This window comes from Somniosus microcephalus, unplaced genomic scaffold (assembly GCF_052327205.1).
Source record: "Somniosus microcephalus isolate GS21.2 unplaced genomic scaffold, FLI_Smic_1.0 unresolved_chr1, whole genome shotgun sequence".
Taxonomy (NCBI): domain Eukaryota; kingdom Metazoa; phylum Chordata; class Chondrichthyes; order Squaliformes; family Somniosidae; genus Somniosus; species Somniosus microcephalus.
The window spans coordinates 33277117-33301845 of NW_028225179.1; the positions used below are offsets into that span (position 1 = coordinate 33277117).

Sequence of the window (24729 nt, forward strand, 5' to 3'; positions counted from 1 at the left end):
GTCTTACTGCAATTATATAGGGCCCTGGTGAGACCACACCTGGAGTATTGTGTACAGTTTTGGTCTCCTTACCTAAGGAAGGATATACTTGCCATATCCCTTCTTCTTAGGCAGTCCCTCGGAACCGAGGATGACTTGCTTCCACATTAAGAATGAGTTCTCAGGTGACTGATGAGTCCAATGCGGGACCTACAGTCTCTGTCACAGGCGGGGCAGACGGTGGTTGAAGGGGCGGGTGGGTGGGGTGCTTGGGTTGACGTGCGCTCCTTGCGCTGCCTGTGCTTGGCTTCCGCTTGCTCCCGGCGAAGAGACTGGAGGTGTTCGGCGCCTTCCCGGATGCTTCTCCTCCACTTCTCCCAGGTGTCGGTGGGGATGTTACACTTTTTCAAGGAGGTTTTGAGGGTGTCCTTGAAGCATTTCCTCTCTCCACTCGGGGCTCTCTTGCCGTGTCGGAGCTCTGAGTAGAGCGCTTGTTTTGGGAGTCTCGTATCGGGAATGTGGACAATGTGACCCGTCCATCGGAGCTGACTGAGCGCGGTCAGAGCTTCAATGCTGGGGATGTTGGCCTGAGCGAGAACACTGACGTTGGTACGCCTATCCTGCCAATGGATTTGCAGAATGTTGCATACTTGCCATAGAGGGAGTGCAACGAAGGTTCACCAGACTGATTCCTGGGATGAGGGGATTGTCCTATAAGGAGAGATTGAGTAGACTAGGCCGATACTCTCTGGAGTTTAGAAGAATGAAAGGTGATCTCATTGAAACATACAAGATTCTGAAGGGGATTGACAGGGTAGATGCAGAGAGGATGTTTCCTCTGGCTAGGGAGTCTAGAACACGGGGGTCACAGCCTCAGAATAAGGGGTCGGCCATTCAGGACTGAGATGAGGAGAAATGTCTTCACTCAGAGGGTGGGGAATCTTTGGAATTCTCTACCCCAGAGGGCTGAAGAGGCTCAGTCGTTGAATATATTCAAGGCTGAGATCAATAGATTTTTGGACTCTAGGGGAATCAAGGGATATGGAGATCGGGTGGGAAAGTGGAGATGAGGTCGAAGATCAGCCATGATCTCATTGAATGGTGGAGCAGGCTCGAGGGGCCGAATGGCCGACTCCTGCTCCTAATTCTTATGTTCTCACCGGAAAAGCACGGCCTTCCCCAACGCTCCCACGACGATGTCCGTCAGACCGTCCCTGGTCACGTCCATGGAGCCGTGCAGTGATTGGCCGAAGTACCGCAAGCCTGTGGACACCTGGACACCCGCGATTCTCTGGGTATTGGAGCAGAGGGAAATGAAGGGAAGGACCGAGCCTCAATTAATAAACAGGCCTCAATTATTACACAGACCTCAATTATTATACAGGTCTCAATTAATAAACAGGCCTGAATTATTACACAGGCCTCAATTATTACACAGGCCTCAATTATTACACAGGCCTCAATTAATAAACAGGCCTCAATTAATAAACAGACCTCAATTATTATACAGGCCTCAATTATTATACAGGCCTCAATTAATAAACAGGCCTCAATTAATAAACAGACCTCAATTATTATACAGGCCTCAATTAATAAACAGGCCTGAATTAATAAACAGGCCTCAATTATTATACAGGCCTCAATTAATAAACAGGCCTCAGTTATTATACAGGCCTCAATTAATAAACAGGCCTCAATTATTACACAGGCCTCAATTATTACACAGGCCTCAATTAATAAACTGGCCTCAATTAATTCAGGGCCCAATTTAGTTCAAGGACTCAAATTAATACAGGGGCTGGTCCCTCTGCTGACCCCTGACCTGGCTGAGCCCTGACCCGGTGCCCCAGGCTGACCTCTGACCCGATGTCCCAGGCTGACCTCTGACCCGGTGGCCCGGGTTGACCTCTGACCCGGTGTCCTGGGATGACCTCTGACCCGGTGTCCCGGGCTGACTCGGTGTCCCGGGCTGACCTCTGACCCAGTGTCCCGGGCTGAGCCCTGACCTGGTACCCCGGGCTGACCTCTGACCCGGTGGCCCAGGCTGACTTCTGACCTGGTGCCCCAGGCTGACCTCTGACCCGGTGCCCCGGGCTGAGCCCTGACCCGGTGCCCCGGGCTGACCTCTGACCCAGTGCCCCGGGCTGACTCGGTGTCCCGGGCTGACCTCTGACCCGGTGTCCCAGGCTGAGCCCTGACCCGGTGCCCCGGGCTGACCCCTGACCCGGTGGCCCAGGCTGAATTCTGACCCGGTGCCCCGGGCTGACCCCTGACCCAGTGCCCCGGACTGACCCCTGACCCGGTGCCCTGGGCTGACCTCTGACCCGGTGCCCCCGGGCTGCCCTCTGACCCGGTGTCCCGGGCTGACCTCTGACCTGGCTGTATCTGGGACTGATTCCGCTCCTCTCCCCGTGGTAGATGTAGACACTCCCGCGATGCTCGTCCTCCAGTGGGGCTCCGATGGCCGCGTCTCCCAGCCCGTCCCCGTTCAGGTCCCGCAGGGCCGCGATGGCGCTCCCGAACCGGCCCAGCCCGTTCCCCTCGTCCCCGCGGAGTGACTGGGGGCAGGAGAACTCGCCCTGGAGAGAGAGAGAGAGAGAGAGAGAGAGAGAGCGAGAGAAGAGGTGAATCTGTGGAAAGGGTAAACCGGTGACTGAAGCGTCGCAAGAGAGTCACAACGCGTTTACATTCAAATAAACCATTTGTCTAAAACTGCAGACCAGTGCAGCCGGACGTCACACTAGAGACGTCACACTGCAGATGTCACATCAGGGAGGTTATTCGTCTTCTTAGGCAGTCCCTCGGAACCGAGGATGACTTGCTTCCACATTAAAAATGAGTTCTCAGGTGACTGATGAGTCCAATGCGGGACCTACAGTCTCTGTCACAGGTGGGGCAGACGGTGGTTGAAGGGGTGGGTGGGTGGGGTGCCTGGGTTGACGTGCGCTCCTTGCGCTGTCTGCGCTTGGCTTCCGCTTGCTCCCGGCGAAGAGACTCGAGGTGTTCGGCGCCTTCCCGAATGCTTCTCCTCCACTTTGTGCGGTCTTGGGCCAGGGATTCCCAGGTGTCGGTGGGGATGTTACACTTTTTCAAGGAGGCTTTGAGGGTGTCCTTGAAGCGTTTCCTCTGCCCACCTGGGGCTCTCTTGCCGTGCCGGAGCTCCGAGTAGAGCGCTTGTTTTGGGAGTCTCGTATCGGGCATGCAGACAATGTGACCCGTCCATCGGAGCTGATCGAGCGTGGTCAAAGCTTCGATGCTGGGGATGTTGGCCTGAGCAAGAACACTGACGTTGGTGCCAATGGATTTGCAGGATCTTGCGGAGGCAGCGTTGGTGGTACCTCGCCAGGGCTTTGAGGTGCCTGCTGTACATGGTCCATGTCTCTGAGGCATACAGCAGGGCAGGTATCACTGCTGCTCTGTAGACCATGAGCTTAGCGCAGGGTTTGAGGTCCTGGTCTTGAAACACTCTCTTCCTCAGGCGACCGAAGGCTGCACTGGCACACTGAAGGTGGTGTTGGGCTTCGTCATTGACGTCTGCCCTTGTTGACAGTAGGGAGGTTATGCTCGAACTAGTTAGGCCACAGCTAGAATACTGCATGCATAGAAACATTGAAACATAGGAGATAGGAGCAGGAGTAGGCCATTCGGCCCCTCGAGCCCGCTCCGCCATTCAATGAGATCATGGCTGATCATCCAAATTCAGTACCCTGTCCCTGCTTTCTCCCCATATCCCTTGATCCCTTTAGCCTCAAGAAATATATCCAACTCCTTCTTGAATATATTTAATGAATTGGCCTCTACTGCCTTGTGTGGTAGAGAATTCCACAGGTTCACCACTCTCTGGGTGAAGAAATTCCTCCTCATCTCAGTCCTAAATGGCTTACCCCTTATCCTTAGACTGTGACCCCTGGTTCTGGACTCCCCCGCCATCGGGAACATCTTTCCTGCATCTAGTCTGTCCAGCCCTGTTAGAATTTTATAAGTCTCAATGAGATCCCCTCTCATTCTTCTAAACTCTAGCGAATATAAGCCCAATCGATCCAATCTCTCTTCATACGTCATTCCTGCCATCCCAGCTATCAGTCTGGTGAATCTTCGCTGCACTCTCTCCATGGCAGTCCTGGTCACCACATTGTGATGAAATATTCCACTCACCACTGCCTGTGACTGAGATCGGTTTCAGTGTCATTTCCCTTCCCCCAGACCTCATTGTATTGTGTACTGGAATGTGCTGTATTGTATACTGGAATGTGCTGGAATGTGCTGTGTGTAGGGCTCCGCCCATACCTGGCCCCGTTTGTAAGCTAGCTTCAGTCTGGCCTCAGTCTCCAGAAGGAAGACATCTCTCTCTCTTACGTGTTACTTTCTAAGTTAATAAAAGCCTTGTTTTTGTTCTGCTAACATCGAGTCTCGGAATTATTGAGGCACATCACACATTACAGGAAGGATGTGATTGCGCTAGAGGGGTTACAGAGGAGATTTACAATGATGTTGCCAGAACTGGTGAATATTAGCGATGAGGAAAGATTGGATAGGCTGGGGTTGTTTTCTTTGGAACAGTGGAGGCTGTGGGGAGACCTAATTGAGGTGTACAACATTATGTGGGGCCGAGATAGAGTGGATAGGAAGGACCTATTTCCCTTAGCAGAGGGGTCAATAACCAGGGGACACAGATTTAATGTAATTGGTAGAAGGATTAGTGGGGAGTTGAGGAGAAGTTTTTCCTCACGTCTTCCCTGTATCTCTTGCCCGAAACCTTAATTCTGTGTCCCCTAGTCCTTGTACCATCAACTAGTGAACATCAAGAAAACCAAAGAAATCATTGTGGACTTCAGGAAGTCTAAAGGCGGAAGTCACACCCCCATCCACATCAATGGGGCTGTGGTGGAAAGGGTGGACAGCTTTAAGTTCCTCGGAGTCCACATCACGGAAGACCTCTCCTGGTCCCTCAATACCTCCTCTCTGGTGAAGAAGGCCCAGCAGCGCCTATATTTCCTAAGGAGGCTGAAGGGATGTAACCTGTCACCCCTGATCCTCTCTAACTTTAACCGCTGCACTATAGAGAGCATCCTGACAAACTGTATCACAGTATGGTATGGCAGCTGTAGCTACTATGACCGGAAAGCCCTGCAGCGGGTAGTCAAAACTGCCCAACGCATTACCGGCACCCGGCTACCGACCATAGAGCACATATACCAGAAACGCTGTTTACGGAGGTCACGGTCCATCATCAAAGACCCTACCCACCCCAGCCACAGTCTGTTCGCCCTCCTGCCATCTGGGAGACGCTACAGATGCATTCGCACCCGTACGACCAGATTTAGGAACAGCTTCTTTCCCAGGGCTGTCATCCTACTGAACTCCACAAATAAACTCTAAAGCCTGCACATCTGCCAATGCACTTTATTATGGTTAGGTTTATGTTAATGTATTACAAGCCAAATGTATGTTGAATGTTTAAATGTCTTAATCTAAATGTACACTCTCGGGAGCCGCAAGCCTACATTTCGTTGTACTGCACTTGTGCACTAACAATGACAATAAATGTTGATTTGATTTGATTTGATAGTGGGAACAGCCTTTCCCCGTCTAGCCTGTCCAAACCCATCATAATCTAGTACACCTCTATCAAATCACCCCTCAACCTCCTTTGCTCTAATGAAAACAAATCCAGCTTCTCCAACCTGTCCTTGTAGCTAAGATCCCCCATCCCCGGAACCATTCTGGTAAATCTCCTCTGCACCCTCTCAAGGGCCTTCACATCCTTCCTAAAGTGTGGTGACCAGAACTGGACGCAATACTCCAGTTGTGGCCTAACCAGCGCTTTATAAAAGGTGTATAAAATTATGAGCGGCCTGGATAGAGTGGATAGGAAGGACCTAATTCCCAAAGCAGAGGAGTCAATGACCAGGGGGCCATAGATTTAAAGTAATTGGTGGAAGGTTTGGAGGGGAGTTGAGGAGAACTTTATTCACCCAGAGGGTGGTGGGGGTCTGGAACTCACTGCCTGAAATGGTGGTAGAGACAGAAACCCTCATCACATTTAAAAAGTACTTGGGTGTGCACTTGGGATACTCTAACCTGCAGGGCTACGGACCATGAGCTGGGAAGTGGGATTAGGCTGGCGAGCTCTTTCTTGGCCGGCGCGGACACGATGGGCTGAATGGTCTCACAAAGCTGGGTGGGCGTGTGTGCTGTGAGGAGGATGCCGAGAAACTCCAGTATGATTTGGACAGGTTGGGTTATTGGGCAGATGCATGGCAGTTGGAATAAATAAAAAAAAATTCAACTCTGACTGACCTCGGGCTGTGTTTACTTAACAACAATTTGGGCCCTCTACAGGGCCAGCTCAAAGCACAATGCCGGTATGAGCAGGAAAAAAATATACGGCTCATTATACGGTTTCTTGGTCCTGTTCCAGGATTTTGACCCAGCGACGATGAAGGAACAGCCGATATATTTCCAAGTCACGATGGTGTGCGACTTGGAGGGGAACTTGAAGGTGATGGTGTTGCTGTTGAATGTCAAGCGGCGTTAGTTAGACTCTCTTCTTCATTAATGCCCTCCTGGCTCATTCATTTCTTGGATCTCAAGATTGGATGTGGATCCTTACCTCAGGAGACATTGTGTAGACAATCACTATTCCCCCGAATCCCTGGTCATGATACAGAGGGGCGCCAATCAGGAGTAAATCAGTCTCTCCATCGCCAGTAAGATCCAGGGTGCACAGCTCCGATCCGAAGTACGAGCCAATCTGGAACACAATTGGAAAACTTCAATACAGAGTAAAGCTCCCTCTACAGTGTCCCATCAAACACTCCCAGGGCAGGTACAGCACGGGTTAGATACAGAGTAAAGCTCCCTCTACACTGTCCCATCAAACACTCCCAGGACAGGTACAGCACAGGTTAGATACAGAGTAAAGCTCCCTCTACACTGTCCCATCAAACAGTCCCAGGACAGGTACAGCACGGGTTAGATATAGAATAAAGCTCCCTCCACACTGTCCCATCAAACACTCCCAGGGCAGGTACAGCATGGGATAGATGCAGAGTAAAGCTCCCTCTACACTGTCCCATCAAACAATCCCAGGGCAGGTACAGCATGGGTTAGATACAGAGTAAAGCTCCCTCTACACTGTCCCATCAAACAATCCCAGGGCAGGTACAGCATGGGTTAGATACAGAGTAAAGCTCCCTCTAAACTGTCCCATCAAACACTCCCAGGGCAGGGACAGCACGGGTTAGATACAGAGTAAAGCTCCCTCTACACTGTCCCATCAAACACTCCCAGGGCAGGTACAGCACGGGTTAGATATAGAGTAAAGCTCCCTCTACACTGTCCCATCAAACACTCCCAGGGCAGGTACAGCATGGGTTAGATACAGAGTAAAGCTCCCTCTACACTGTCCCATCAAACACTTCCAGGGCAGTTACAGCACGGGTTAGATACAGAGTAAAGCTCCCTCAACACTGTCCCATCAAACACTCCCAGGGCAGGTACAGCACAGGTTAGATACAGAGGAAACTCCCTCTACACTGTCCCATCAAAAACTCCAAGGGCAGGTACAGCACCGGTTAGATCCAGAGTAAAGCTCCCTCTACACTGTCCCATCAAACACTCCCAGGGCAGGTACAGCATGGGTTAGATACAGAGTAAAGCTCCCTCTACACTGTCCCATCAAACACTCCCAGGGCAGGTACAGCACGAGCTGGATACAGAGTAAAGCTTCCTCTACACTGTACCATCAAACACTCCCAGGGCAGGTACAACACGGGTTAGATACAGAGTAAACTCTCTCTACACTGTCCCATCAAACACTCCCAGGGCAGCTACAGCACGGGGTTAGATACAGAGTAAAGCTCCCTCTACGCTGTCCCATTAAACACTCCCAGGGCAGGTACAGCACGGGTTAGTTACGGAGTAAATCTCCCTCTACACTGTCCCATCAAACACTCCCAGGGCAGGTACAGCACGGGTTAGTTACGGAGTAAATCTCCCTCTACACTGTCCCATCAAACACTCACAGGGCAGGTACAGCACGGGTTAGATACAGAGTAAAGCTGCCTCTACACTGTCCCCATCAAACACTCCCAGGGCAGGTACAGCACATGTTAGATACAGAGTAAAGCTCCCTCTACACTGTCCCATCAAACACTCCCAGGGCAGGTACAGCACGGGTTAGTTACGGAGTAAATCTCCCTCTACACTGTCCCATCAAACCTTCCCAGGGCAGGTACAGCACGGTGTTAGATACAGAGAAAAGCTCCCTCTACACTGTCCCATCAAACACTCCCAGGGCAGGTACAGCACGGGTTAGATACAGAGTAAAGCTCCCTGTACACTGTCCCATCAAACACTCCCAGGGCAGGTACAACACGGGTTAGATACAGAGTAAACTCTCTCTACACTGTCCCATCAAACACTCCCAGGGCAGGTACAGCACGGGTTAGTTACAGAGTAATGCTCCCTCTACACTGTCCCATCAAACATTCCCAGGGCAGGTTCAGCACGGTGTTAGATACAGAGAAAAACTCCCTCTACACTGTCCCATCAAACACTCCCAGGGCAGGTACAACACGGGTTAGATACAGAGTAAACTCTCTCTACACTGTCCCATCAAACACTCCCAGGGCAGGTACAGCACGGGTTAGTTACAGAGTAATGCTCCCTCTACACTGTCCCATCAAACATTCCCAGGGCAGGTTCAGCACGGTGTTAGATACAGAGAAAAACTCCCTCTACACTGTCCCATCAAACACTCCCAGGGCAGGTACAGCACTGGTTAGATACAGAGTAAAGCTCCCTCTACACTGTCCCATCAAACACTCCCAGGGTAGGTATAGCACAGGTAAGATACAGAGTAAAGCTCCCTCTACACTGTCCCATCAAACACTCCCAGGGCAGGTACAACACGGGTAAGATGCAGAGTAAATTCGCTCTACACTGTCCCATCAAACACTCCCAGGGCAGGTACAGCACGGGGTTAGATACAGAGCAAAGCTCCCTCTACACTGTCCCATCAAACACTCCCAGGGCAGGTACAACACGGGTTAGATACAGAGTAAATTCGCTCTACACTGTCCCATCAAACACTCCCAGGGCAGGTACAGCATGGGTTAGATACAGAGTAAAGCTCCCTCTACACTGTCCCATCAAACACTCCCAGGGCAGGTACAGCACGGGTTAGATACAGAGTAAAGCTCCCTCTACACTGTCCAATCAAACATTCCCAGGGCAGGTACAGCACGGTGTTAGATACAGAGTAAAGCTCCCTCTACACTGTCCCATCAAACACTCCCATGGGCAGGTACAACACGGGTTAGATACAGAGTAAATCTCCCTCTACACTGTCCCATCAAACACTCCGAGGGCAGGTACAACACGGGTTAGATGCAGAGTAAAGCTCCCTCTACACTGTCCCATCAAACACTCCCAGGGCAGGTACAGCACGGGTTAGATAGAGTGAAGCTTCCTCTACACTGTCCCATCAAACACTCCCAGGGCAGGTACAACACAGGTTAGATACAGAGTAAAGCACCCTCTACACTGTCCCATCAAACACTCCCAGGGCAGGTACAGAGTAAAGCTCCCTTTACACTGTCCCATCAAACACTCCCAGGGCAGGTACAACACGGGTTAGATACAGAGTAAAGCTCCCTCTACACTGTCCCATCAAACACTCCGAGGGCAGGTACAACATCGGTTAGATACGGAGTAAATTCGCTCTACATTGTCCCATCAATACCAGTGCAAACTCATAAATGGATTGATCTATCTCTTTCACAATCCCATAGTCTCCCCAACACAATATCCAGGTGCCCCAAGAATGATTCCACTTCCACCTCCCCCCGCATCCAAGAATCGATCACTGTCTCGGCGACGGAGTATTGAGAGCAGCCTTGCAGGTAACGTAACTCAGTGCGTCCCCGTTACCCTGAGAAGGATCATGCAGAACTGAAGGGAACACCACGAAGATCTATCGGAAGCCTCTCCGATCATTTCTCGCTCAATGGGCAGCAATATGGCTGTGACATGGGGAGACGTGGCAATCATTCTGCGCACAGCAAGATCACACAAACACACAACAGTGTTGAATGTCCAGCATTTGGTTTTTTTTGGACGGTGTCGGTTGAGGGTGGAATGTTGGGGAGAACACAACCCCACTGTTCTTCTTCCGAAACTGTGCGCGGGATTCCTCCTCAGAGAGCAGATGGGTACCTCGGTGTATCATCTCGTCCTGAAAGACAGCACCTCTGACAATGCAGAGCTCCCTCAGTACTGCCCCTCTGACAGTGCAGCACTCCCTCAGTACGGCCCCTCCGACAGTGCAGCACTCCCTCAGTACTGCCCCTCCGACAGTGCAGCACTCCCTCAGTACGGCCCCTCCGACAGTGCAGCACTCCCTCAGTACGGCCCCTCCGACAGTGCGGCACTCCCTCAGTACTGCCCCTCTGACAGTGCGGTGCTCCCTCAGTACTGCCACTCCAACAGTGCGGCACTCCCTCAGTACTGCCCCTCCGAAAATGCGGCGCTCCCTCAGTACTGCCCCTCTGGCAGTGCGGCGCTCCCTCAGTACTGCCCCTCCGAAATTGCAGCACTCCCTCAGTACGGCCCCTCCGACAGTGCAGCACTCCCTCAGTACTGCCCCTCCGACAGTGCAGCACTCCCTCAGTACCACCCCTCCGACAGTGCGGCACTCCCTCAGTACTGCCCCGCCGACAGTGCGGCGCTTCTTCGGTACTGCCCCTCCGACAGTGCGGCGCTCCCTCAGTACTGCCCCTCCAACAGTGCGGCGCTCCCTCAGTACTGCCCCTCCAACAGTGCGGCGCTCCCTCATTACTGCACCTCCGACATTGCAGCACTCCCTCAGTACTGAACCTCGGACAGTGCGGCGCTCCCTCAGTACTGCCCCTCTGACAGTGCGGTGCTCCCTCATTACTGCACCTCCGACAGTGCGGTGCTCCCTCAGTACTGACCCTCCAATAGTGCGGCGCTCCCTCAGTACTGCCCCTCCAACAGTGCGGCACTCCCTCAGCACTGCCTCTTCGACAGTGCAGCACTTCCTTAGTACTGCCCCTCCGACAGTGCGGCGCTCCCTCAGTACTGCCCCTCCGACTGTGCGGCGCTCCCTCAGTACTGCCCCTCCGACGGTGCTGCGCTCCCTCAGTACTGCCCCTTCGACAGTGCGGCGCTCCCTCAGTACTGCCCCTCCGACAGTGCGGCACTCCCTCAGTACTGCCTCTCCGACAGTGCGGCGCTCCCTCAGTACTGACCCTCAGACAGTGCGGCGCTCCCTCAGTACTGCCCCTCCGACAGTGCGGCACTCCCTCAGCACTGCCTCTTCGACAGTGCAGCACTTCCTTAGTACTGCCCCTCCGACAGTGCGGCGCTCCCTCAGTACTGCCCCTCCGACAGTGTGGCGCTCCCTCATTACTGCACCTCCGACAGTGCAGCACTCCCTCAGTACTGACCCTCAGACAGTGCGGCGCTCCCTCAGTACTGCCCCTCCGACAGTGCGGCGCTCCCTCAGTACTGCCCCTCCGACGGTGCTGCGCTCCCTCAGTACTGCCCCTTCGACAGTGCGGCGCTCCCTCAGTACTGCCCCTCCGACAGTGCGGCACTCCCTCGGTACTGCCTCTCCGACAGTGCGGCGCTCCCTCAGTACTGACCCTCAGACAGTGCGGCGCTCCCTCAGTACTGCCCCTCCGACAGTGCGGCGCTCCCTCAGTACTGCCCCTCCGACAGTGCAGCGCTCCCTCAGTACTGCCTCTCCGACAGTGCGGCGCTCCCTCAGTACTGCCCCTCCGACAGTGCAGCACTCCCTCAGTACTGCCTCTCCGACAGTGCGGCGCTCCCTCAGTACCGCCTCTCCGACAGTGAGGCGCTCCCTCAGTACTGCCTCTCCGACAGTGCAGCGCTCCCTCAGTACTGCCCCTCCGACAGTGCGGCGCTCGCTCAGTACTGCCCCTCCGACAGTGCGGCGCTCCCTCAGGACTGTCTCTCTGACAGTGCGGCGCTCCCTCAGTGCTGCCCTTCCGACAGTGCGGCGCTCCCTCAGTACTGCCCCTCCAACAGTGCGGCGCTCCCTCAGTACTACCCTCCGAAAGTGCGGCGCTCCCTCTGTACTGGCAAGCGGGGAGCGTTGGCCTGGATTACGGGGGCTGGAGTATCTGGAGTGTGTGTGGGGCTCGCACCCCAGTTTAGCTGGGTGTTAAAGATCTCCTGGACACTATTGGAAGGAGAACCAAGGGTTGGAAACCCTCCTGGGTGTCCAGGGGGAACCACCATCCCTCCCTCAATCGACAGCAACCCTTCCAAAAAAAAAAAACCAAAACGATCAACTGGGAACGTTATGCTCTTTGTGGGATCTTGCTGTGCGCGAAATGGCCGCCAAATGTAAATGCGAACCTATTGGCTGATGGTTTTATTTTTAATTGGACGTTACAAGAGTTGGGAAGGGGGTGTCCCTCAATCTGTCTTTAACTCGTGACTCCATTCCATCCCCCCCCCCCCCCCCCCCACCTCGGACCCGGATTGCCCCCTTTCAGAATGGTCGCGTGGCACCTGCTCTCCCTCGATCTGTTGCCGCGTCTGCCACCGGCTCCCGTTGACGCCCGGTTCGAAGACGATCACTTTCCCCTTGTGCTGGTAGCGAGGAGCCCCCACCACGTAGAGCGTCTTGTTCCCCTGGACTGCGGCCTTGGCGGAGTAACCTAGTACGGGAACATCACAGAACACAAGGCAACCTTAGAAGCGCGGTGCCCAGAATTGTCCGCAACACGGCAGCCAAGGTCTAAACAGCGACTTATACAGTTCGAGCGTGATCTCGTTGCTTTTATATTCCATTCCTCTATTGATAAACCCAAGTACTCTTTTTTTCACCACCTTATCAACTTGCCCGGCTGCCTTGAGGGATTACTGTATGTGGACACCAAGGTCTAACATAGAAACATAGAAGATAGGAGCAGGAGTAGGCCATTCGGCCCCTCGAGACTGCTCCGCCATTCAATGAGATCATGGCTGATCATCCAAATTCAGTACCCTGTCCCTGCCTTCTCCCCATACCCCTTGATCCCTTTAGCCTTAAGAAATATATCTAACTCCTTCTTGAATATATTTAATGAATTGGCCTCTACTGCCTTCTGTGGTAGAGAATTCCACAGGTTCACCACTCTCTGGGTGAAGAAATTCCTCCTCATCTCTGTCCTAAATGGCTTACCCCTTATCCTTAGACTGTGACCCCTGGTTCTGGACTCCCCCGCCATCGGGAACATCCTTCCTGCATCTAGTCTGTCCAGTCCTGTTAGAATTTTATAAGTTTCAATGAGATCCCCTCTCATTCTTCTAAACTCCAGCGAATATAAGCCCAATCGACCCAATCTCTCCTCATACGTCATTCCTGCCATCCCAGGTATCAGTCTGGTGAATCTTCACTGCACTCCTTCCATGGCAATAACATCCTTCCTCAGATAAGGCAACCAAAACTGCACACAATACTCAAGGTGTGGTCTCACCAAGGCCCTGTACAACTGCAGCAAGACATCCTTGTTCCTGTACTCGAACCCTCTCGCTAAGAAGGCCAACATACCATTTGCCTTCTGAACCGCCTGCTGCACCTGCATGCTTACCTTCAGCGACTGGTGCACAAGGACACCCAGGTCTCGTTGCACTTCCCCTTTTCCCAATCTATTGCCGCCTCTCTGCTCATCTACACTTTCCAAAATTGGAACAGGAGGAGGCACGTTCAACCCCTGTGGTGCTGATTCATAACTGCAGAGTTACTTACCATTCAACAGAACAGAGACAGGACCATTCTGATGTTTTGAAACATATAAAACTCTAAAGGGTTTGACAGGGTAAATGCTGAGAGGATGTTTCCCCTGGCTGGAGAGTCTAGAACCAGCGGTCACTGTCTCAGAATAAGGGATCGGCCATTTAGGACTGAGATGAGGAGGAATTTCTTCACTCAGAGGGTGGTGAATCTTTGGAATTCTCTGAGGGCTGTGGATGCTCAGTCGTTGAGTATATTGAGTATTGTGTGCAGTTTTGGTCGCCTTATCTGAGGAAGGATGTTCTTGCCATGGAAGGAGTGTGGCGAAGATTCACCAGGCTGATACCTGGGATGGCAGGAATGACATATGAGGAGAGATTGGGTCGATTGGGCTTATACTCGCTGGAGTTTAGGAGAATGAGAGGGGATCTCATTGAAACTTATAAAATTCTAACAGGACTAGACAGACTAGATGCAGGAAGGATGTTCCCGATGGTCGGGGAGTCCAGAACCAGGAGTCACAGTCTAAGGATAAGGGGTAAGTCATTTAGGACAGAGATGAGGAGGAATTTCTTCACCCAGAGAGTGGTGAACCTGTGGAGTTCTCTACCACAGAAGGCAGTGGAGGCCAATTCATTAAATATATTCAAGAAGGAGTTAGATATATTTCTTAAGGCTAAAGGGATCAAGGGATATGGGGAGAAGGCAGGGACAGGGTACTGAATTTGGATGATCAGCCATGATCGCATTGAATGGCGGAGCAGGCTCGAGGGGCCGAATGGCCTACTCCTGCTCCTATCTTCTATGTTTCTATGTTTCTGTATTCAAGGCTGAGATCGATAGAGTTTTGGACTCTAGTGGAATCAAGGTATAGGAGATCGGCCGGTGAATGGAGTTGAGGTCGATGATCAGCCATGATCTCATTGAATGGCGGAGCAGGCTCGAGGGGCCGAATGGCCGACTCCTGCTCCTATTTCTTGTGTTCTTATGAGAAAATAGGAACAGGAAGAGGCCATTGAGCCCCTCGAGCCTGCTCCGCCATTCAATGAGATCATGGCTGATCTGCGACCTAACTCCATCTACCCGCCTTTGGCCCGAATCCCTTAATACCTTGGGTTAACAAAAATCTATCAATCACAGATTTAAAATTAACAATTAACCCCCAGCATCGACTGCCGTTTGCGGAAGAGAGTTCCAAACTTCTCCCACCCTTTGTGTGTAGAAGTGTTTCCTAACTTCACTCCTGAAAGGTCTGGCTCTAATTTTTAGACTCTGCCCCCTAGTCCTAGACTCCCCAACCAGCAGAAGTAGTGTCTCTCTAGCTACCTTATCAGTTCCCCCTTAATATCCTGAAAACTTCGATCAGATCGCCCCTTAACCTTCTAAACTCTAGGGAATACAACCCTAGTGTGTGTAATCTCCCCTCATAACATAACCCTTGAAGTCCGGGTCTCATTCTGGTAAACCTACGCTGCACTCCCTCCGAGGCCAATACATCCTTCCTAAGGTGTGGTGCCCAGAACTGAACACCGTACGTCCTCCTGGTCTAACCTAACTGGTCAGTGCCGGTGTTTCTGCTCCACACGAGCCTCCTCCCACCCCTCTTCATCTCACCCTATCACCATATCCTTCTCTCCCTTTCTCCCTCATGTGTTTGTCTAGATTCCCCTTAAATGCATCTCTACTATTCGCCTCAACCACTCCCTGTGGTAGCGAGTTCCCCATTCTCACCACTCTCTGGGGAAAGAAGCTTCTCCTGAATTCCCTATTGGATTTATTAGTGACTGTCTTATGTTGATGGCCCCTAGTTCTGGCCTCCACCACAACTGGAAACATCTTCTCCACATCAACCCTATCGAAACACTTTCATAATCTTACAAACCTCGATCAGATCACCCCTCAGCCTTCTCTTTTCTAGAGAAAAGAGCCCCAGCCTGTTCAACCAGAACTGATAGATATAACCGCTCAGTTATAATCTCTTATCTGCACCTTCTCCAGTGCCTCTATATCGTTTTAATAACATGTAGAACAGAACTGTGCAGAGTGCTCCAAGTGTGGTCTAACCAGACCAGAACTGTGCACAGTGCTCCAAGTGTGGTCTAACCAGACCAGAACTGTGCACAGTGCTCCAAGTGTGGCCTAACCAGACCAGAACTGTGCACAGTGCTCCAAGTGTGGTCTAACCAGACCAGAACTGTGCAGAGTGCTCCAATTGTGCTCTAACTGGACCAGAACTGTGCACGGTGCTCCAAGTGTGGTCTAACCAGACCAGAACTGTGCACAGTGCTCCAAGTGTGGCCTAACCAGACCAGAACTGTGCACAGTGCTCCAAATGTGGTCTAACCAGACCAGAACTGTTCACAGTACTCCAAGTGTGGTCTAACCGGACCAGAACTGTGCACAGTGCCCCAAGTGTGGTCTAACCAGACCGGAACTGCGCACAGTGCTCCAAGTGTGGTCTAACCAGACCAGAACTGTGCTCCAAGTGTGGTCTAACCAGACCAGAACTGTGCACAGTGCTCCAGGTGTGGTCTAACCAGACCGGAACTGTTCACAGTACTCCAAGTGTGGTCTGATTGGACCAGAACTGTGCACAGTGCTCCAAGTGTGGTCTAACCAGACCAGAACTGTTCACAGCACTCCAAGTGTGGTCTAACCGGACCAGAACTGTGCACAGTGCTCCAAGTGTGGTCTAACCAGACCAGAACTGTGCACAGTGCTCCAAGTGTGGTCTAACCAGACCGGAACTGTGCACAGTGCTCCAAGTGTGGTCTAACCAGACCAGAACTGTGCATAGTGCTCCAAGTGTGGTCTAACTAGACCAGAACTGTGCACAGAGGTCCAAGTGTGGTCTTAGGAGACCAGAACTGTGCACAATGCTCCAAGTGTGGTCTATCCTGTCCAGAACTGTGCAGAGTACTCCAAGTGTGGTCTAACCAGACCGGAACTGTGCACAGTGCTCCAAGTGTGGTCTAACCAGACCAGAACTGTGCACAGTGCTCCAAGTGTGGTCTAACCGGACCAGAACTGTGCACAGTGCTCCAAGAGTGGTCTAACCAGACTAGAACTGCGCACAATGCTCCAAGTATGGTCAAACCAGACCAGAAATGTGCACAGTGCTCCAAATGTGGTCTAACCAGACCAGAACTGTTCACAGTACTCCAAGTGGGGTCTAACCGGACCAGAACTGTGCACAGTGCTCCAAGAGTGGTCTAACCAGACTAGAACTGTGCACAGTGTTCCAGGTGTGGTCTAACCGGACCAGATCTGTGCACAGTGCCCCAAGTGTGGTCTAACCAGACCAGAACTGTGCACATTGCTCCAAGTGTGGTCTAACCGGACCAGAACTGTGCACAGTGCTCCAAGTGTGGTCTAACCAGACCAGAACTGTGCACAGTGCTCCAAGTGTGGTCTAACCAGACCAGAACTGTGCACAGTGCTCCAAGTGTGGTCTTAGCAGACCAGAACTGTGCACAGTGCTCCAAGTGTGGTCTAACCAGACCAGAACTGTGCATAGTGCTCCAAGTGTGGTCTAACCAGACCAGAACTGTGCACAGTGCTCCAAGTGTGGTCTTAGGAGACCAGAACTGTGGACAGTGCTCCAAGTGTGGTCTAACCAGACCAGAACTGAGCACAGGGCTCCAAGTGTGGTCTAACCAGACCAGAACTGTGCACAGTGCTCCAAGTGTGGTCTAACCAGACCAGAACTGTGCACAGTGCTCCAAGTGTGGTCTAACCAGACCGGAACTGTGCACAGTGCTCCAAGTGTGGTCTAACCAGACCGGAACTGTGCACAGTGCTCCAAGTGTGGTCTATCCAGACCAGAACTGTGCACAGTGCTCCAAGTGCGGTCTAACCAGACCGGAACTGTGCACAGTGCTCCAAGTGTGGTCTAACCAGACCAGAACTGTGCACAGTGCTCCAAGTGCGGTCTAACCAGACCGGAACTGTGCACAGTGCTCCAAGTGTGGTCTAACCAGACCAGAACTGTGCACAGTGCTCCAAGTGTGGTCTAACCAGACCGGAACTGTGCACAGTGCTCCAAGTGTGGTCTAACCAGACCAGAACTGTGCACAGTGCTCCAAGTGTGGTCTAACCAGACCAGAACTGTGCACAGTGCTCCAAGTGTGGTCTAACCAGACCGGAACTGTGCACAGTGCTCCAAGTGTGGTCTAACCAGACCGGAACTGTGCACAGTGCTCCAAGTGTGGTCTAACCAGACCGGAACTGTGCACAGTGCTCCAAGTGTGGTCTAACCAGACTGGAACTGTGCACAGAGGTCCAAGTGTGGTCTAACCAAGGATCAATACAAGTTTAACATCACTTCTCTGCTTTTCTATTCTATCCCTCTGGAAATGAACCCAGTGCTTGGTTTGTTTTTTTATTTTATGGCCTTATTAAATTGCGTTGCTACTTTGAGTGATTTGTGAATGTGTGCCCCCAGATCCCTCTGTTCCTGCACCCCATTTAGGGACTCAACTATGACCCTACTGTACCCCTCTGGGATACTAGTCCCAGTATCAGATTAACTGGGGCATCCGCCTCATTGTGGGATCTTGCTGCGCGCACCAAAATGGCCGCCGAATTCTCCTTTGACCCCATCGCCCGAGACTTTGACTGCCACGCGCATCTGCCACAGTCGAATATCCAGAGGAGGCCCGGTTACCTAGATAGGCGTTCTTCATGTCGCTCTGTGCCTTGGAGACGTTGATGAATGTCGACGTGTTGCCTCTGAACTCCACCAGGCCCCCCGACCAATCGAAAGCCCCCACAGCCCCAAAGGCAACGGCCTCCTGTCGAGAACACAAGAAGGAAAGAAAGAATTAGGGGCGGGGGTCGGCCACACGGCTCCTCGAGCCTGCTCCGCCATTCAATACGGTCATGGGCTGATCATCGACCTCAACCCAACTTTCCTGCCCGATCTCCATATCCCTCGATTCCCCTAGAGTCCAGAAATCTATCGATCTCAGCCTTGAATATAGAAACATAGAAACATAGAAGATAGGAGCAGGAGTAGGCCATTCGGCCCCTCGAGCCTGCTCCGCCATTCAATGAGAGCATGGCTGATCATCTAAATTCAGTACCCGGTCCCTGCCTCCTCCCCATATCCCTTGATCCCTTTAGCCTCAAGAAATATATCCAACTCCTTCTTGAATATATTTAACGAATTGGCCTCAACTGCCTTCTGTGGTAGAGAATTCCACAGGTTCACCACTCTCTGGGTGAAGAAATTCCTCCTCATCTCTGTCCTAAATGGCTTACCCCTTATCTTTAGACTGTGACCCCTGGTTCTGGACTCCCCGACCATCGGGAACATCCTTCCTGCATCTAGTCTGTCTAGTCCTGTTAAAATTTTATAAGTTTCAATGAGATCCCCTCTCATTCTTCTAAACTCCAGTGAGTACAAGCCCAATCGACCCAATCTCTCCTCATACGTCATTCCTGCCATCCCAGGTATCAGTCTGGTGAATCTTCGCTGCACTCCCTCCATGGCAAGAACATCCTTCCTCAGATAAGGCGACCAAAACTGCACACAATACTCAAGGTGTGGTCTCACCAAGGCCCTGTACAACTGCAGCAAGACATCCTTGTTCCTGTACTCAAACCCTCTTGCTACAAAGGCCAACATACCATTTGCCTTCTCAAATGCTCAAAGACTCAGCATTCACAGCCCTCTGGGACAGAGAATTAGAAAGATTCACAACCCTCCGAATGAAGAAATTCCTCCTCATCTCTGTCCTAAATGGCCGATCCCTTATCCTGAGACTGTGACCCCTGGTTCTAGACTCTCCAGCCAGGGGGAAACAACCTCTCAGCATTCACCCTGTCAATCCCCCTCAGAATCTTGTATGTTTCAATGAGATCCCCTCTCATTCTTCTAAACTCCAGAGAGTATCGCACTTCTGCCACCTTACTGCCCACTCACTTAGTCTATCTATACCCCTATGAAAACTCTTTGTGTTCTCCTCACAGCTTACTGTCCCACCTAGCTTTGTATCATCAGCAAACTTGGATACATTACACTCGGTCCCTTCATCTAGGTCATTAATATAGATTGTGAATAGCTGAGGCCCCAACACTGATCCTTGCGGCACCCCACTAGTTACAGCCTGCCAACCCGAAAAAGACCTGTTTATCCCTACTCTCTGTTTTCTGTCCGTTGACCAATCCTCAATCCATGCTACTATATTACCCCCAACCCCATGAGCCCTAATCTTGTGTAATAATCTTTTATGTGGCACCTTATCGAATGCCTTTTGGAAATCCAAATATACTACATCTACTGGTTCCCCTTTATCTACCCTCCTAGTTACATCCTCATCCAACCATCTTCAGCTGCTTCATCAATGACCTTCCCTCCAACATAAGGTCAGAAATGGGGATGTTTGCTGATGACTGCACAGTGTTCAGCGCCATTCACAACTCCTCAGATAATGAAGCAGTCCATGCCCGCATGCAACAAGACCTGGACGACGTTCAGGCTCGGACTGATAAGTGGCAGGTAACAGTCGCACCACAGAAGTGCCAGGCAATGACTATCTCCAACAAGCGAGAGTCTAACCACCGCCCCTTGACATGCAACGGCATTACCATCGCCGAATCCCCCACCATCAACATCCTGGGGGTCACCATTGACCAGAAGCTTAACTGGACCAGCCACATAAATACTGTGGCAACAAGAGCAGGTCAGAGGCTGGGTATTCTGCAGCGAGTGTCTCACCCCCTGACTCCCCAAAGCCTTTCCACCATCTACAAGGCACAAGTAAGGAGTGTGATGGAATACTCTCCACTTGCCTGGATGAGTGCAGCTCCAACAACACTCAAGAAGCTTGATCGGCACCCCATCCACCATCTTAAACATTCACTCCCTCCACCACCGGCGCACCGTGGCTGCAGTGTGTACCATCTACAAGATGCACTGCAGCAACTCGCCAAGGCTTCTTCGGCAGCACCTCCCAAACCCGTGACCTCTACCACCTAGAAGGACAAGGGCAGCAGGCGCATGGGAACACCACCACCTTCAAGTTCCCCTCCAAGTCACACACCATCCTGACTTGGAAATATATCGGCCGTTTCTTCATCGTCGCTGGGTCAAAATCCTGGAACTCCCTCCCTAACAGCACTGTGGGAGCACCTTCACCACACGGACTGCAGCGGTTCAAGAAGGCGGCTCACCACCACCTTCTCAAGGGCAACTAGGGATGGGCAATAAATGCTGGCCTTGCGAGCAACGCCCACATCCCATAAAAAGAAATTTAGAAAAAAACTCTAATAAATGATGACATGTCGGTGGGGGTTGAGGGAGAGGGGGGGGAAGGGTCAATCTCTGTATTTCCAGGCCCAACGTCGAGGCTGAACCTCGAGGAACATCTCCATCGTTCGCCAAACTTTTTCCCCTCAGCCCCACACCTCCAACAACCTATTTAGCAGTGGGTTGGTGTGGTCCAGGAGTGGCTTAGATGAGGGGGCCTGGTTGGCAGACAGGAAGCAAAGAGTTGCAATAAACGAGTCTTTTTCCGAGTGGCAGGCAGTGACTAGTGGGGTACCGCAGGGATCGGTGCTAGGACCCCAGCTATTCAGAATATGTGTAAATGATCTAGACGAAGGAACTAGATGTAATATCTCCAAGTTTGCAGATGACACAAAGCTGGGTGGACGTGTGCGCTGTGAGGAGGATGCCGAGAAACTCCAGTATAATTTGGACAGGTTGGGTGATTGGGCAGATGCATGGCAGATGCAATATAATGTGGATAAATGTGAGGTTATCCACTTTGGTGGCAAAAACAGGAAGGCAGATTATTATCTGAACGGCAATAGGTTGGGAAAACATAGAAACATAGAAGATAGGAGCAGGAGTAGGCCATTCGGCCCCTCGAGCCTGCTCCGCCATTCAATGAGATCATGGCTGATCATCCAAATTCAGTACCCTGTCCCTGCCTTCTCCTCACATCCCTTGATCCCTTTAGCCTTAAGAAATATATCCAACTCCTTCTTGAATATATTTAATGAATTGGCCTCAACTGTCTCCTGTGGTAGAGAATTCCACAGGGTCACCACTCTCTGGGTGAAGAAATTCCTCCTCATATCTGTCCTAAATGGCTTCCCCCTTATCCCTCCGACAGTGCAACACTCCCTCAGTACTGCCCCTCCGACAGTGCGGCGCTCCCTCAGTACTGTCCCTCCGACAGTGCGGCGCTCCCTCAGTACTGCCCCTCCGACAGTGCGGCGCTTCCTCAGTACTGCCCCTCCGACAGTGCAGCGCTCTCTCAGTACTGCCCCTCCGACTGTGCGGCGCTCCCTCAGTACTGCCCCTCCGACAGTGCGGCGCTCCCTCAGTACTGACCCTCCGACAGTGCGGCGCTCCTTCAGTGCCGCCCCTCCGACAGTGTGGCACTCCCTCAGTACTGCCCCTCCGACAGTGCGGCGCTCCCTCAGTACCGCTCCTCCGACAGTGCGGCGCTCCCTCAGTACTGCCCCTCCGACAGTGCGGCACTCCCTCAGTACTGCCCCTCCGACAGTGCGGCGCTCCCTCAGTACTGACCCTCCGACAGTGCGGCGCTCCCTCAGTGCTGCCCCTCCAACAGTGCAGCGCTCCCTCAGTACTGCCCCTCCGACAGTTTCGGAGAAATCAATAAAGGGGGACTTTGACGTCTGAAGAGCGTTCTTCGCCCAACCCCCTCACCCGCCACTGACCCGCGCACACTCGGGCTCCAGAACATTCCACGCCACACCCCCAGGACAATGCAGTTCACTTACGCCAGTGACGAGGGCGCTGAATCCACCTTGGGACATTTCCAAATTGAAAGAACTCTCGTTGGTCGCGCTATGAGCTCCTGCGGAACAACGGAAATTTTACACAGTTGTTGAAGAAGACAATGAAAGGCTAGAAACAGCGGATGCCCTAAAAGACTTGGGGTTTCAGGTACATCAGCCACTATTTCGAAGAAGAGCAGGGGGAGGAGTTCTCCCCGGTGTCCTGGGGCCAATATTTATCCCTCAACCAACATAATAAAAACAGATTATCTGGTCATTATCACATTGCTGTTTGTGGGAGCTTGCTGTGCCCTAGAAGTGGCCCTAGAAATAGTAGATGCATTGCTGATCATCTTCCAGCACTCGATGGAATCTGGAACAGTACCCATGGATTGGCGGGTAGCTAATGTTACCCCACTATTCAAAAAAGATGGTAGAGAGAAAACGGGGAATTACAGACCGGTAAGCCTGACATCGGTAGTGGGGAAAATGCTAGAGTCCATTATAAAAGATGTAATAGCAGAGCACTTGGAAAACAGTGACCGGATCGGACAAAGTCAACATGGATTTACAAAAGGTAAATCGTGCTTGACTAATCTACTGGAATTTTTTGAGGATGTAACTAGTAAAATAGATAAGGGAGAACCAGTGGATGTGGTGTATTTGGACTTTCAGAAGGCTTTCGATAAGGTCCCGCATAAGAGATTAATGTGTAAAATTAAGGCACACGGGATTGGGGGCAAGGTATTGACTTGGATAGAGAACTGGTTGGCAGACAGGAAGCAAAGAGTTGGAATAAAGGGTCTTTTTCCGAGTGGCGGGCAGTGACTAGTGGGGTACCGCAGGGATCAGTCCTTGGACCCCAGCTATTCACAATATATATTAATGATCTAGACAAGGGAACTAGATGTAATATCTCCAAATTTGCAGACGACACAAAGCTGGGTGGGCGTGTGTGCTGTGAGGAGGATGCCGAGAAACTCCAGTATGATTTGGACAGGTTGGGTGATTGGGCAGATGCATGGCAGTTGCAGTATAATGTGGATAAATGCGAGGTTATCCACTTTGGTGTCAAAAACAGGAAGACAGATTATTATCTGAACGGCAATAAATTGGGAGAAGGGGACGTGCAACGAGACCTGGGTGTCCTTGTGCACCAGTCGCTGAAGGTAAGCATGCAGGTGCAGCAGGCGGTTAAGAAGGCAAATGGTATGTTGGCCTTCGTAGCGAGAGGGTTGGAGTACAGGAACAGGGATGTCTTGCTGGAGTTGTACAGGGCCTTGGTGAGACCACACCTTGAGTATTGTGTGCAGTTTTGGTCGCCTTATCTGAGGAAGGATGTTCTTGCCATGGAGGGAGTGCAGCGAAGATTCACCAGGCTGATACCTGGGATGGCAGGAATGACGTATGAGGAGAGATTGGATCGATTGGGCTTATACTCGCTGGAGTTTAGAAGAATGAGAGGGGATCTCATTGAAACTTATAAAATTCTAACAGGACTAGACAGACTAGTGTAGGGAGTTTGCAAAATTCCCCCACCTCGCCTGCTTTCCGAATCAAACAAAGTTGGCCACTTTTTAAACGTACAAAATGGAGTTCTGGGACACGTGACCAGAAAGCTGCTGGAAGTGAGTCATTTTTCTCCCCAGCAACAAGACTGGAGACAGAGCCTGGAATTCCACAGTCCCTATGTGGATTCCAGGCCAGACATGGAATTGAATATGTAATAGCAAGTCGCCAGTAGGCCGGTAAGAACAATGAACCTACTGCACTGCAATCAGGGTTAAGCTAGTTAAAACCATCATCGTGCCCATCCTAACAGATCCAATCATATCAGAAACCGTTTTAGAGGACTAGGCACCAAAGACACCATTGTGTGACTGAAACCAAAAACAATGAGGGCCGGTGATAAGGCCGTTAGTGGGAAATCGGCCGTTTTGCAGCCATTTACAGTTAACGAAGTAACCTGGGACACCTCTCGATCTGGGGGAGGCAAGGCAGATCGAGAGAGTATAACTGTTTTTAGTAAGCAGACAGAAAGAGCAGTTCGAGACACTTCGACTTGGAACACACTTCGGGAGAGATAGCTTCTACACTTCACTTCGATTTCATCCTGCGACTTCGCTGCAAAAAGGAAACTTCGAGGACTCTACTGGGAGAAGCAGTCTCCAAGACGGGGAAGGCTATGCGCAGCAGGCCCATGCTTTGGTAAGCAGGCGAAG

The 24729-nt window shown here is 51.7% G+C and overlaps 1 protein-coding gene across 1 annotated transcript in view; it reads right to left on the minus strand.

Annotated features, from left to right (window-relative positions):
- The window catches only part of LOC147094577 (integrin alpha-X-like), a 248610-nt gene that overhangs the window by 114178 nt on the left and 109703 nt on the right, over positions 1 to 24729 (minus strand). The window contains exons 10-15 of the mRNA XM_085974224.1: positions 22511 to 22587; positions 18420 to 18546; positions 12547 to 12695; positions 6593 to 6733; positions 2355 to 2558; positions 1140 to 1270 (exon numbers count right to left, since the gene is read on the minus strand). Of these exons, the coding sequence (XP_085830350.1) occupies positions 1140 to 1270; positions 2355 to 2558; positions 6593 to 6733; positions 12547 to 12695; positions 18420 to 18546; positions 22511 to 22587 (829 nt within the window). The remainder of the gene's footprint in view (positions 1 to 1139; positions 1271 to 2354; positions 2559 to 6592; positions 6734 to 12546; positions 12696 to 18419; positions 18547 to 22510; positions 22588 to 24729) is intronic.